Source organism: Neofelis nebulosa, chromosome 9 (genome assembly GCF_028018385.1).
Source record: "Neofelis nebulosa isolate mNeoNeb1 chromosome 9, mNeoNeb1.pri, whole genome shotgun sequence".
Classification (NCBI taxonomy): domain Eukaryota; kingdom Metazoa; phylum Chordata; class Mammalia; order Carnivora; family Felidae; genus Neofelis; species Neofelis nebulosa.
The window spans coordinates 50,745,194-50,761,400 of record NC_080790.1 but is presented as its reverse complement, the minus strand read 5'-3'; the positions used below and the strand labels follow the sequence as shown (position 1 = coordinate 50,761,400).

Here is a 16,207-nt window from a genome sequence, read left to right as displayed (position 1 = left end):
CTTTGCTGTGCAGAAGCTTTTTAATCTTGATGAAGTCCCAGTAGTTCATGTTTGCTTTTGTTTGTCTTGCCTTTGGTGACTTGTCTAGTAATAAGTTGCTATGGCCAAGATCAGAAGTTGCTTCCTGTGTTATCCTCTAGGATTTTGATGGTTTCCTGGCTCACGTTTAGGTCTTTCATCCATTTTGAATTTATTTTTGTGTATGGTGTAAGAAAGTGGTCCAGTTTCATTCTTCTGCATGTTGCTATCCACTTTCCCCAACCATTTGTTGAAGAGACTTGTCTTTTTTTCCCCTTGGATATTCTTTCCTGCTTCCGTGCAGGAAGCATTTCTCGGTTTTCTGTTCTATTCCCTTGATCTGTGTCTCGTTTTGTGCATCCTCCTGTCTTAATGACTACAGCTTGGTAATCAGCTTGAAGTCTGGAAATATGATGTCTCCAGCTTTGCTTTGCTTTTTCAGGATTGTTTTAGCTATTTGAGGTCTTTTCTGGTTCCATATAAATTTTAGGATTGTTTGTTCTAGCTCTGTGAAAAATACTGTCGGTATTTTGATAGGGAGTGCATTAAATGTGTAGATTGTTTTGGGTAGTATAGACTTTAAAAATATCTGTTCTTCCAGTCTATGAGCATGAAATGTTTTTCCATTTTTGTGTCCTCTTGAATTTCTTTCTTAAGTAAGTAGTTTTCAGAATACAGATCTTTTACCTCTTTGGTTTATTCATAGGTATCCTACAGTTTTTAGTATAATTATAAATGGGATCGATTCCTTGATTTCCTTTCCTGCTGCTTTATTATTGTTGTAGAGAAATGCAACCAATTTCTGTATGTTGATTTTATAGCTTTGCTGAATTCATGTATTCGTTCTAGCTTACATTTCTTTTCTACATTTTTTAAAATTACCACAGGACATTTTTGTTGCTTGCTTATTACATTTCATGCATATGAAATATAGAACATAGAGGTATATGTGAAAAGCTGCATATGTGTGTGTGTGTATGTACTTGTATAAATTATACACAGACACACACAGAGACTTTAAGTGCCTTCCTTCTTTCCTGTACGTCTGTACTATGTTGGGTTTTATTTGAGCGTAAAAAAAATTATTTTAGTATTTCCTGAGGTCTGCTGGGAATCTGTTCTGGGTGTTTTTGTTTTGTTTTGTTTTTGTCTACATTTGATTCTGAAAATTAGATTCTAATTTTCTGTTAAGATTCCCTATATTTTTATCTATTTAATCTTCCATACTTTGATCTCTTAATGTACTCACAGTCATTTTAAAGTCCTTTCTGCACTAATTCCAGTATCTGAATCCTTTGTAAATCAGCTTTTCTTGTTTTTTCTCTCAATTTTTAGTCACTTTTTCCTTCTTGGCAGATTCTGTAACTTTTTATTATGTACTGGATGTTGTGAATTAAAACATAAAGACTGAAGGTGGTATTACTTTCCACCAAAAGGATTTGCCCTTTCCTCTGTTAATCATACAAAATGAGAAGAAAGAGAGAAATTGCCAGAGAAGATGGCAGCGTAGGAGGACGCTGGGCTCACCTCGTCCTGCTGATCACTTAGATTCCACCCACACCTGCCTCAATAACCCAGAAAACCATCAGAAGATTAGCAGTATGGACTTTCCGGAGCCAAGTGTAGACAAGAGGCCCACGGAAGAGGGTAGGAAGGGCAGAGAGGCGGTGCGCTACACAGACTGGTGGGAGGGAGCCGGGGCAGTGGAGGGGCAGCTGGCCTGGCAAGGCGAAATCCCTGAGTCTGGCTTGCAAAAGCAGGGGGGTGGGGGGGGCAGACTGCATGAGTTCTGACAGCCAGTGGGATTTAACATCTGGAACGTTATAAGTCAACAGCTCTGCTCGGAGAGCGGAAGGGTGAGGGACAACGGGAGGGAGAGTTGTTGAGCCCTGGAAGACAGAGCTCAGCTCGGTGGGGAACAAAGGCTCTGGCCAGCGCCATGTCCCTCTCCCATCTCCCAGCTGAAATCCCAAAGGGAACCAGTTCATTGAACTTGCTGGCACCACGCAAACACCCAACGCTGTGCTTCTGTGGATCCATCCCTCCGATGGGGCGGCCTCCCTCCCGGTGCTGCAGGGCCCCTCCTGCAGGGGACCGCCGACTGCAAAGTGAGCTAGAGCCTGCCCCTCCCACCCCTGTGCACCTTGCAGATCCACCCCGGCTAATATGCCAGATCCCATCAAACCAGCACCACAAGCCTGGCAGTGTGCAAGTAGCCCAGACAGGGGCCACACCACTGCACAGTGAGTCCTGCCCCTGGGAGAGGGGACGATAAGGGTACACACCAGTCTGACTGTGGCCCCACCCACCAACACAAGTTACTCCAGACAGCACAGGGAAAGTGCCCTGCAGTTCTGGGCCACCCCAGGGACTATCCAAAATGACGAAATAGAAGAATTCTCCTCAAAAGAAACTTCAGAAAGTAGAGACAGCTAACGAATTGATCAAAAATGATTTAAGCAATATAACAGAACATGAATTTAGAATAATAGTCATAAAATTAATCGCTGGGTTTGAAAAAAGTATAGAGGACAGCAGAGAATCTGTTGCTACAGAAATCAAGGGACTATAGCTAAAAAATGCTATAAATGAGGTGCAAAATAAAATGGAGGTGACCACAGCTCGGATTGAAGAGGCAGAGGAGAGAATAGGTGAATTAGAAGATAAAATTATGGAAAAAGAGGAAGCTGAGAAAAAGAGAGATAAAAAAACTCCTGGAATATGAGGGGAGAATTAGAGAACTAAGTGATGCAATCAAACCCAACAATATCTGTATAATAGGAATTTCAGAAGAGGAAGAGAGAGAGAAAGGGGCTGAAGGTATACTTGAACAAATCATAGCTGAGAACTTCCCTAATCTGGGTAAGGAAAAAGGCATTGAAATCCATGAGGCACAGAGCACTCCCTTCAGACGGAACTTGAATCGATCTTCTGCACGACATATCATAGTGAAATTGACAAAATACAAGGATAAAGAGAAAATTCTGAAAGCAGCTAGGGATAAACATGCTCTAACGTATAAAAGGAGACCGATAAGACTAGTGACAGACCTATCTAATGAAACTTGGCAGGCCAGAAAGGAATGGCAGGGAATGTTCAATGTGATGAACAGAAAAAAACATGCAGCCAAGAGTCCTTTATCCAGCAAGTCTGTCATTCAGAATAGAAGGGAAGATAAAGGTCTTCCCAAACAAACAAAAACTGAAGGAATTCATCACCACTAAACCACCACTAAACCAGATCCTAAGGGGGATTCTGTGAGTGAAATGGATCAGATGGACTTGACAGATATATTTAGAACTCTGCATTCCAAAGCAACAGAATATAGTTTCTTCTGGAGTGCACATGGAACCTTCTCCATGATAGATCACATACTGGGTTACAAAACAGCCCTTCATAAGTATACAAGAATTGAGATCATACCATGCACACTTTCAGACCACAATGCTATGAAGCTTGAAACAAACCACAGGAAAAAGTCTGGAAAACCTCCAAAAGCATGGAGGTTAAAGAACACCCTACTAAAAAATGAATGGATCAACCAGGCAGTTAGAGAAGAAATTTAAAAATATATGGAAACAAATGAAAGTGAAAATACAACAATCCAAAGGCTTTGGGATGCAGAGAAGGCAGTCCTGAGAGGAAAATACATTGTAATCCAGGCCTATCTCAAGAAACAAGAAAAATCCCCAATACAAAATCTAACAGCACACCTAAAGGAAATAGAAGCAGAACAGCAAAGACAGCCTAAACCCAGAAGAAGAAGAAGAGAAATAATAAAGATCAGAGCAGAAATAAACAATATAGAATCTAAAAAAACTGTAGAGCAGATCAATGAAATCAAGAGTTGGTTTTTTGAAAAAAATAAACAAAATTGATAAACCTCTAGCCAGGTTTCTCAAAAAGAAAAGGGAGATGACCCAAATGGATAAAATCATGAATGAAAATGGAATTATTACAACCAGTCCCTCAGAAATACAAGCAATTATCAGGGAATACTATGAAAAATTATATGCCAACAAACTGGACAACCTGGAAGAAATGGAGAAATTCCTAAGCACCCACACACTTCCAAAACTCAAACAGCAAGAAATAGAAAGCTTGAACAGACCCATAACCAGCGAAGAAATTGAATCAGTTATCAAAACTCTCCCAACAAACAAGAGTCCAGGACCAGACGGCTTCCCAGGGGAGTTCTACCAGACGTTTAAAGCAGAGATAATACCTATCCTTCTCAAGCTGTTCCAAAAAATAAAGGGAAGGAAAACTTCCAGACTCATTCTATGAAGCCAGCCTTACTTTGATTCCTAAACCAGACAGAGACCCAGCAAAAAAAGAGAACTACAGGCCAATATCCCCGATGGATATGAATGCAAAAATTCTCAAGATACTAACAAATCGAATTCAACAGCATATTAAAAGAATTATTCACCATGATCAAGTGGGATTCATTCCTGGGCTGCAGGGCTAGTTCAACATTCACAAATCAATCAATGTGATACATCACATTAATAAAAGAAAAGATAAGAACCATATGATCCTGTCAATCGATGCAGAAAAAGCATTTGACAAAATTCAGCATCCTTTCTTAATAAAAACCCTGAAGAAAGTCGGGATAGAAGGAACATAATTAAATATCATAAAAGCCATTTATGAAAAGCCCACAGCTAATATCATCCTCAATGGGGAAAAACTGAGAGCTTTCCCCCTGAGATCAGGAACACGACAGGGATGTCCACTCTCACCACTGTTGTTTAACATAGTGTTGGAAGTGCTAGCATCAGCAATCCAGACAACAAAAGGAAATCAAAGGCATCAAAATTGGCAAAGATGAAGTTAAGCTTTCACTTTTTGCAGATGACATGATATTTTACATGGAAAACCTGATAGACTCCACCAGAAGTCTGCTAGAACTGATACATGAATTTAGCAAAGTCGCAGGATACAAAATTAATGTACAGAAATCAGTTCATTCTTATACACTAATAATGAAGCAGTGGAAAGACAAATAAAAAAACTGATCATATTTACAGTTGCACCAAGAAGCATAAAATACCTAGGAATAAACCTAACCAAAGATGTAAAAGATCTGTATGCTGCAAACTATAGAAAGCTTATGAGGGAAATTGAAGAAGATACAAAGGAATGGAAAAACATTCCGTGCTCATAGATTGGAAGAATAAATACTGTTAAAATGTCAATACTACCCAAAGCTATCTACACTCAATGCAATCCCAATCAAAATTGCACCAGCATTCTTCTCGAAGCTAGAACAAGCAATCCTAAAATTCATATGGAACCACAAAAGGCCCTGAATAGCCAAAGTAATTTTGAAGAAGACCAAAGCAGGATGCATCACAATCCCTGACTTTAGCCTCTCCTACAAAGCTGTAATCATCAAGACAGCATGGTATTGGCACAAACACAGACACATAGACCAATGGAATAGAATGGAAACCCCAGAACTAGACCCACAAAAGTATGGCAAACTAATCTTTGACAAAGCAGGAAAGAATATCCAATGGAAAAAAGACAGTCTCTTTAACAAATGGTGCTGGGAGAACTGGACAGAAACATGCAGAAGGATGAAACTAGACCACTTTCTCACACCATACACAAAAATAAATTCAAAATGGATGAAGGACCTGAATGTGAGACAGGAAACCATCAAAACCGTAGAGGAGAAAGCAGGAGAAAACCTCTCTGATCTCAGCCACAGCAATTTCTTACTTGACACATCCCCAAAGGCAAGGGAATTAAAAGCAAAAGTGAACTATTGGGACCTCATGAAGATAAAAAGCTTCTGCACTGCAAAGGAAACAATCAACAAAACTAAAAGGCAACCAACGGAATGGGAAAAGATATTTGTAAATGACATATCGGACAAAGGACTAGTATCCAAAATCTATAAAGAACTCACCAAACTCCACACCCGAAAAACAAATAACCCAGTGAGGAAATGGGCAGAAAACATGAATAGACACTTCTGTAAAGAAGACATCCGGATGGCCAACAGGCACATGAAAAGATGCTCAACGTCGCTCCTCATCAGGGAAATACAAATCAAAACCACACTCAGATACCACCTCACACCAGTCAGAGAGGCTAAAATGAACAAATCAGGAGACTATAGATGCTGGCGAAGATGTGGAGAAATGGAAACCCTCTTGCACTGTTGGTGGGAATGCAAAGTGGTGCAGCCGCTCTGGAAAACAGTGTGGAGGTTCCTCAAAAAATTAAAAATAGATCTATCCTATGGCCCAGCAATAGCACTGCTAGGAATTTACCCAAGGGATACAGGAGTACTGATGCATAGGGGCACTTGTACCCCAATGTTTATAGCAGCAGTTTCAACAATAGCCAAATTATGGAAAGAGCCTCAATGTCCATCAACTGATGAATGGATAAAGAAATTGTAGTTTATATACATAATGGAATACTACTTGGCAATGAGAAAGAATGAAATATGGCCTTTTGTAGCAACGTGGTTGGAACTGGAGAGTGTTATGCTATGTGAAATAAGTCATGCAGAGAAAGACAGATACCATATGTTTTCACTCTTATGTGGATCCTGAGAAACTTAACAGAAGACCATGGGGAAAGGGAAGGAAAAAAAAAAAAGGTTAGGGAGGGAGGGAGCCAAAACATAAGAGACTGTTAAAAACTGAGAACAAACTGAGGGTTTGATGGGTGGTGGGAGGGAGGAGAGGGTGGGTGATGGGTATTAAGGAGGGCACCTTTGGGGCTGAGCCCTGGGTGTTGTATGGAAACCAATTTGAGAATAAATTTCATATTTAAAAAAAATTGAAAAATAAAAAATAAATCCTAAAAAATGACTGATCACTTCAGTCATGTCAGGTATTTTACTGAGTAAGCAGTGGGATGAAGCTGTAGTTGACTCATTATGCTTTTGATTTTTCCTGATTTGTGGCCTTCCTGGATTTTTGCTTTAATCCTGACAGATCTTTGATTCTGCAGTAAGTAAATACAGTGAGATAGTGTCTCAGATGTTTGAGTTCTTCTGTTTAGACTCTCAGCCCTTGCAGGTTTGAATGTGGCAAATGTAAGGGCAGCCCAGCTATGTTGTAGTTACACTTTCTTTTTCATATATTTTTTTAATGTTTATTTATTTTTGAGAGAGAGACAGACAGAGCATGACTGGGGGGAGGGGCAAAGAGAGAGGGAGACACAGAATTCGAAGCAGGCTCCAGGCTCTGAGCTATCAGCATCAGCTATCAGCCTGACAGAGGGCTTGAACTCGTGAACTGCGAGATCATGGCCTGAGTCGAAGTCGGACGCCCAACTGACTGAGCCACCCAGGCACCTCTGTAGTTACACTTTCTTAATGGAAATTTGTCTCATAAGAACCCAAACATTGGAAGTGATTTTCCTTTTTTTGGCTCAGCCCCTTTCTTGGGAATGGCACTTCTGGTTTTTTTCTCTCGAGTCTGGAATGTGTCCTCAGATTTGAAAGTTCTCTCACTCAGGCAGTAGTTATTTAGCTTCCTGCCTTATTCAGGTTCAAAATTTGGCAAATGTCTTGAGGAGGAGACCTGATGTTTGTTAAAGGCCCCTCTGTCTAATGGGACTTGGTTTGTTATTAATGCCTTGACTATGAAGCAGAATGCACTCTGCTTCTCTGACTCAATTTCACATTCTCCCATACCATCCTGATACTAAGAAAATGTCCTGGGGGGAAATTGGCTTGGCCTTTTGCTAGATTTCACTCCATGGTAGCCCATGAGTTCCTCAAAAGCTTTGGTGATTTCTCTTTCCACGGGGAGTATGTCTGCCTACACTCAGTCTCTGCCCATAGTCTCCAAAATCCCTTCTCTAGCATATTAGATGATGTTATTTCCTGATTGCTTCCATAGCTCTCTGATATCTTTTACCTGTGATTTTTATAATTTATTCAATTTTATTTCCTTGTTGTAACAGGAATGATGGCCTGTGGCTATGTACTGTATTCTACCTGGAAATGGAAGTCCTATTTAGGTTACCTTTAATTTCTCTAATGAATAGCTTCCTACTTAGAGTTCTTACATTTTTAATTATACTATTAGGTATTTGATATTTGTGATCATATTACAGATGGCATATTTTTTAGCCTTTGATTTTATAATTTTTCTGATACCAAAAGTGGATTTTTAAAAATTTCTATCTCCTATCTGGCAACTTTTCTAAAAATTTATATTTTAATTAGTTATGTTTAGATTGTTTTAGGTTTTCTGTGTACCTAATTATATAAAATATATATTATTATTTCTTCTTTCTTCTTTCTCCTTACTGCTAATGCCATTTAAAGACCTTTACTAAAGTTGAACAGAAATGGTGAGAATTGACATCCTTATTTTGTTCCTAATCTAACAGTGAGCATTTTCTATATTTCAGTATGAATAGGATGGTTGCTCTAAAGTTTTTTGTGATTTCCCTTTGCTACGAGTTTTTATCATACATAATTCTTGAGCTTTATCAAATGCTTTATTTAGCTATATTTATGTGGTCATAAACATTTTGTCTATTTTTTTGACGTGGTGAATCATATTGATTGATTTTTGAGTGTTAACTCACCTTACATTCCTGGAGTAAACCATCTTGGTATGAATTCACATACATACAGCGTTTGGTTTTCTAATATTTTACTTAGTATTCTTGCTTGCATATTCATAAGGAAGATTGACCTATTATTTTCTTTTCTCATAATTTTCCTCTTCAGTTTTCCTATTCAATTGAATAGTAGACAGAGGGTAGAAATTCAAGGGTTCTTCTGTTTTGTAACACATTATTACTGTATCTAATACAGTATTAATACAGTATTACTCTGTTTTTAAAAAATATTTTTGAGTAAGTTTATTTTTTTTTAAGTTTATTTAAAGACAGAGAAAGCATGAGTCGGGGAGGGGCAGAGGGAGAGGAAGAGAAAATCCCAAGCAGGCTCTGTGCTATCAGTCAAAGCCTCATGCAGGGCTACATCTCAGGAACTATGACATCACGGCCTGCGCTGAAATCAAGGGCTGGATGCGTAATAGACTGAGCCACCAGGTGCCCCTTGAGTACTTTTAGGTCTACAGAAAAGACAGACATAATAGAGTTCCCTGTACCCATCTGCCAGCTTTTCCTATTAACATTCTACATTACGGTTGTGAACATTAGTCAAAATTAAGAAGGCAACATTTGTACATTACCATTAACTACACTCCCAACTTTATTTATATTTCATATTTTTTCCATCGATGGCCTTTTTTTTGTTCCAGGACCCAGTTCAGTATTTACAATTCCCTTTAGATAGTTGTCATGTCTCTTTAGTCTTCTCTTTTCAATGACAGTGCCTCATTCCTTCCTTTTTTTCATGATTTTGACAGTTTTGACAAATATTGGTTAGATATTTTGTAGAATGTCCCTCAGTCTGGGTTTGGCTGATGTTTTTCACATGATTAGACTTGAATTAGGAGTTTTGGCAAAGAATACCGTAAGAAGGAAATACCCATTGCTTCACATCATAGCATAGAGAATGTGACATCTACATGACAACATTGGTGATATGACCCTTCATCACCATGCTGTTCGCTAGGTTTCTACACTATAAAGTTACTATTTATCCTTTTTTATTACTCCGTTCTTTGGAGTCCAGTTGCTTAATCCAGCCCATACTCAAAGGAGAAGGGAGAGATTAATCTTCACCTCCTTGGATGGGGAAGTATCTACATATATTATTTGGAATTCTGTAAACAAGATTTATCTTCTTTCATTTTGTGTTTATTCAGTAATTTCTTTATTCTGTTTTAATATTAATTCTCAAATCATAATACATAATTACAATTTTGAAAATCTCTGGTTCCCCCACTAACATAAACTTCTTCATGCAAGTCATTATTTCTTGTTTATTTTTGTACACTATGCATTTAATTTATAGTGGACTTCTAGTAATTTTTTGAAATGAATATATTTTTACTTCAACTGAAAAGTACTATTACTCAGCTAAATTGTATGATAGCATTCTAAATTGAAGTTTAAAGTAGATTTTAAAATGAATAAAAGTAAACTCATGCACAATTGGATTATAAGTATCTCAGATGGCAAAGGGTACTGTAGAAATAACCATTTGAAGTTGATGTATCTCCACAAAATATTCCTTGAAGCTACCTTTGGAAAGAGATTACAGTATTTGATAAGCCACGGATATGACCTGCTGTGTCCTTTCTCTTTTTTGTTCAGACCGTCAGGGGAGATTAAGACCCCATTTTCTGCCTTTTCTGGAAAATTATCATCTGATGCAGTCACTCAGATAACAACAGAAAGTCCAGGAAAAACCATGTTTTCATCTGAAATTTTTATTAATGCTGAAGATCATGGATTTGAAAGTCCAGAGCCCAGTACCCAGAACCTGGACAAAGTTCCTGTCAAGTTTGTGTCATCATCTTCAGTTCAACAGATTACTCATCCTCATGGCACAGATGGTAAGAGAATGTGATTACATTTTAGGTCATAATACCAACTTTTATATGCAGTGATCTCAGAAATTTGTGAGGAGGTCTTTCTAGTGAGAAAACGAAATTTTTGTTTTATGCATTAGGATCCAAGCGATTCTATCCGTCTTTTATTTACACAGCTATGAAGAGAGTGTGATTATGTTTTTGCCTTAATTTCTAGTGGAGTTACAATTTATGTGGAAGTTGGTGTGACTGGGTGGCTCAGTTGGTTAAGTGTCTGACTCCTGGTTTCGGTTCAGGGCATGATCTCATGGTTTGTGAGTTCGAGCCCCGCATTGGGCTCTGTGCTGGCAATGAAGAGCCTTCTTAGGATTCTCTCTCTCCCTCTCTCTCTGCCACTACCCCCACCTCAAAATAAATAAATAAACTTAAAAAAAAAAAAAACTTATGTGGAACTCATGCTGCTTGCGATTGACATATTTTTATCTCATGATACTTATAATAATGCAAGTAGTTCATAAAAATTTAAAAACTGTGGAGGTCTAGTTTTAGGCTGGCAAGTGAATTATTGGCATTTTGTATTATATTAAATGTTACATATAATACAATGTTAAATAGTAGCAAAAATATATAATAGTACAAATACAATACCAATCTGTTTCTTATAAAATAATGACCAAAGACCTAGGTTGGCTTGCTGTCTTCAAAACATGGATCCCACAGTTACCTTGGATTCACCACCACAATCAGCTAGAAGGGACAGAAAAAGCATAGAGAAGCACTTGTGGAGGCACCTGGGTGGCTCAGTTGGTTAAGCATCGAACCCAATGGATTGGCTCAGGTCACGCTCTCACGGTGTTCCGGTTCAAGCCCTATGTCAGGCTCTGCGCTGACAGCGTGGAGCCTGCTTGGAGTCTCTCACTCCCTCTTTCTCTGCCCCTCCTCTGCTCTCTTTCTCTCTCAAAATAAATAAATAAACTTTAAAAAGAGAGAGAAGCACACGTACTAGGCCTAGAAGTGGCTCAGATCATTTTCTCATAGCTAGGAATAGTTTAGCTATGTTTTTCAGGATGAAGAGTGGATTTTGATGAATAGCTAGCAGTCTCTACCATAAGGTCTACATTTAGAGTGTTCATATTGCTGTTGTCACAGTGATATTTCAATAGTGCTTATACTTTATAACATTCGAATTAGAGTGTTATTTTCTTTTTCAGACCAATAACAGGAAAATTAACAATTAAGTTTCCGTTCTTCCCTCAAATGACGGTGGGAACTTTAAGTTACTAATTTTAAAGTATTTAATAGTTAGCACAGGTCTACTCAAAATGTTACTGTAAGTTTTTCTCCTTATGCAAAAAGGTTATCTATCTGTAGATAAAGATGGGATACACCTAAATAATGAAAGAGAATTTCTTGGTTCAGCATTTAACTTTCAGTGAATTTAATTTCAACAAGTACATTTATATGTTAAGATAGTTATACTTCTTAAACATTTTCATTGTGAAAAAAATGCCCCCCAAATCTACAGTTTAATAAATATCACAAAGAACACCTTTCTGTCTATATCAGTTACCTAGTACTACAGTGATACTATTAAACAACCTTGAAAATCTCAGTGCTTTATAACAATAAACATTTGCTTTTTTCACTCATGGACTTTGTGGGTCAATTGGAGTTTGGCTTTAGGCTACAGAAATGGTTTGGGTCTGTTCCATATGCCTTGTTCTGAAACCAAGGCTAATGAGAAATACCTACTTTGGGTTATGTTGTTCTCATGGTGGTGGGAGAAGCACAAGAGGGGAAATCCAACTGTGAGAGTGTGGTTTAAATTTCTGCTCACATCAAATGCATACATTTATATAGAGACCATAATTTATGGTTTTACCTTTGTATACAGGACCTGGAAGGATTCCTTTAAAGGATTAATATTATTGGATTACTAATAAAATATTATGTTTAATACTGTGGATTTAAAAGTAAAATTTTGTGGGGGTTTTTTTGTATGAAAACATTTCAAATTTCAAAAAAGCGTATGTTAAACACATGACTATGTGGTCACTATTCTGAATTTCAAAATTCAGAATAATATACTATATGTTTATATTTGGTTTGTTTTCAAATTTTTTGAAGAAATTTATTTTATAGTTGAAGTTTCTTTTTTACTCTTCTCCAGTCTTTTTATTCTTTCCCAGCAGCAACCATTATTTGCTTTGTAGTCACTTCTTCTCTTATAGGCAGGCAGCACAAAGTAACCTTAAAACTATTGCATCCAAACATAAAATTGTCAAGAATTTTGAAAAGACACTTACTGGTCTCAGAATTCTCCATCTCCCTATGAGAGCCATGTTTGCTCTGGGTCCATTGTAATTCTGCCCAGTTGTCTTTTGCAGCTGTATTTCACCGAAATATAACTTTAACCACCACTACCCAACGTTATATACACTGGTAGAGGAAGAAAATTAATCAGTGTTCTAACAATAATGAAAACAGCAATAACCAGATAGAAGTGAAGGCTACAGCGTATTTTTCCTGTTGTTTAAATTTTTCCCTTCTCTTGACTTCACAGAAACAAAAACATGTATAAAGAAAAAAAAAAACCTCCTCTACAATAATTAAATTAATACATTGGTACAGACATTTTAGATAACATTTTTGTAGTTAGTGTTTTTAAAAACAAAACTTGATAAACGGTATAATTTTTCACTCTATAATCAGAGAAGTTATCTGAGATGGGGCAGCAGGGGAGAAATGGGTATGCTATAACCAGGAAAATCTTTATTCACAGAATTCTTTATAATTGAAAATTTAACTCATCTTAAATTTTCAATATTAGGAGAAGGGATACATACATTTAACCTGTAGTATAGCCATATAAAATGTAAAGACAGGAAATAAAATGAATGTTTTATTATAAATGCAGAGTAGAAACACTGAATTCCACATTTTTACATACTATAGGCAAACAACTGTGTCAACACATAAGACAGTGAGAAAGGACACATAGGAAATAGATTAAAATGTTAATAGTTATCTTTGGTAGGACTTTGTCTTTTTTACTTTTATGTGTTTCCTTTCTTAAAAAATGTGTTAAATATATTGAATTGGAGGTAATTAGCATGTCTACATTATTGGGTATTTAATTCATGAGCATGGTATATACATTCATCTATTCATAGTTTTCAGTGAAGAAATCTTTATTTACATTTATTCATTAGATATTTGATATTATATTTTTCTTTCATGACACTGTATGTAGTATTTTTCCTATGTGGTTTTGCTGGTGTATAGAAACACAATTGTGTTTTTTAATACCGATGTTGTGCGCAGTGACTGTGCTAATAAATTCACTATTATTCCTACCAGTTTAAATTTTATGGCAATAATCACATGAAAAGATTCTAAACATAATTACTGGGGAAATGCAAATGTTTACCATAATGATATGCCATTACACACCCACCAAATAGCTAAAATTAACTAACAACAACAAAACTATACCAATTTTTATGTATTTTCTTAAAATTGGGAATTTATACTTCTATAATTGAAACTTTATTTTGAAAAGAAGAAATTTATTTTGAAGATCTTTCACATAGAAGTGAATTAGACTTATTTTCTATGACTCTGGGGGACAGAATAAGACCATAAGACCAGTAGTAAGGGGTTAACAATTTGGGGTTCAATATAAGATAAAGTGGGTTTTAGTTAGAGCCATCTGTACATGGACTAGATTGCTAAAAAACTGATCTCAGTGAAACCTACCCCTACCACTCTATTTTTTAAAAATTTTTTTAATGTTTATTTATTTTTGAGACCAAGAGAGACAGAGCATGAATGGGGGAGGGTCAGAGAGAGAGGGAGACACACAATCTGAAGCAGGCTCCAGGCTCTGAGCTGTCAGCACAGAGCTGACGTGGGGCTCGAACTCACGGACTGCGAGATCATGACCTGAGCCGAAGTCGGACACTTAACCCACTGAGCCACCCAGGCGCCCCCCTACCACTCTATTTAAACTGCATCTTGCCCTGGTTTCCCTAGTAGTCCTACTAATAATCCTCAGCATTTTCTAATTTCTTTTTCATGTAACTTATAATTTATTAAAATAATAAATAATTTACTTATTTAATGTGTTATTACTGTATATCTCCTTCCTCTAGAATGCTAGCTCTTCTTGAAGGCAGAGATTTTTTGTTTTAGTTCATATATGCTAAAGATCCTTTTTTTTTTTTAAAGTTTATTTATTTGTTTGTTTATTTTTAAATAGAACGAGCACAAGTGGCAGGGGTGGGGAGAATCTTGAGCAGGCTGCATGCTCTGTGTGGAGCCCAACACGAGACTCAATCCTATGACCTTGGGATCATGATCTGAGCCAAAATCAAGAACCATACACTCAACCGAGCCACCCAGGCAGACCTGAAGTTTATTTTTTTAGGTCATCTCTACACACAGTATGGAGCTCAAACTCACAACCCTGAGATCAAGAGTTGCATGCTCTTCCAACTGAGCCAGCCCGGTGCCCTGATATATGCCACAAATCTTGTACGCTGCATGGCACATTAAAGGCACTCAATATTTGTTCAGTGAAGTTTAACAAATCTTCTTATTAATTGTTCTCATCTTTATCTCCTTAGCCCAGCCTTCACTGTTGCCATATAAGCCTCCTGGTAGTACCAGGATGTACTATGTTCCACAATTAAAACAGATTCCTTCTTATCTGGATTCCAGATCAGATACCACCATTGAGAGCTCTCACTCAGGTAATCTGCATAAATTAAGCAAATTTTTATTTTTTGAAATTTTATTTGTGGTTTAGCTGGTTAATTCTAGAATGACATGTGAAAATTCAGTGATATTTAAACCTTTAATGAAATATGGAGCTTTTTCATGAGCCAGTCTATGGTTCAGAAAAGTAAGTTATTTGGCAAGATGTATTTAATGAAGAAAATTGTATGGATAATTGTTTGTTTGGTTTAGTGGACTCCTTTTCAGACAAAGGTTTCCAAGTTTTCTCTGTTCACAGTGCCCTTAGTGTTTTGGTGATTTTTTTTTCTCATTATTATATGGAATGCATGTAAAAACAAGAAGTATTTTTAGAAACAGCTATAAGTTTATTAGGACATAAATATTTGCTGTTTTGATTTAGCAACTTAATAAAAATATTAGGTATTTCCTTTTGGTTTTGGGTTTTGAAAGAAAATATTTTACTTTGTTCATAAATAACCACAGTTATTTACTAATGAGATATGTGCAGCTATTAGAACACTTGTACAACTTTTCAAACCTTGATATGAAATTGAACACAACCACAGTTATTTGCTGCTTTTACTATAGAAACCCAAAAATCTAGCTTTGCAAAGATACAACATCATTGAAAGGAATATGGCATTATCTAATATGGAAATTTAATGTTTATTTGTTTTGTGAAAGAGAGAGCATGAGCGGGGGGCAGGGGAGGGGGCAGAGAGAGAGGGAAAGAAAGAAAGAATGCCAAGCAGGTTCCGCACTACCAGCGTAGAGTCTCACATGGGGCTCAAACCCACGAACCGTGAGATTATGACCAGAACCAAAATCAAGAGTCAGATGCTTAACCACCTGAGCCTCCCGGGCGCCCCTAGTATTGAAAATCGAAAGTTCTTTGAGCTAGTAGTTTGTGTAGTGTACACTAGGTACCAGGTATTAGTGTTGTTTCTGTAGAGTTTTAAAATATCCCACAGCACCCCTGTGAGATCGCCACCGGCAAATTGCAGATTTAGAAGATG

At 37.2% G+C, this 16,207-nt stretch overlaps 1 protein-coding gene across 6 annotated transcripts in view; it reads left to right on the top strand.

The window, feature by feature from the left end:
• Positions 1-16,207, top strand: part of ALMS1 (ALMS1 centrosome and basal body associated protein) — a 228,863-nt gene that overhangs the window by 124,402 nt on the left and 88,254 nt on the right. For all 6 annotated transcript variants that reach the window (XM_058683687.1, XM_058683688.1, XM_058683686.1 and 3 more), the window contains 2 exons: positions 10,234-10,475; positions 15,080-15,205. In XM_058683687.1, the coding sequence (XP_058539670.1) occupies positions 10,234-10,475; positions 15,080-15,205 (368 nt within the window). The remainder of the gene's footprint in view (positions 1-10,233; positions 10,476-15,079; positions 15,206-16,207) is intronic.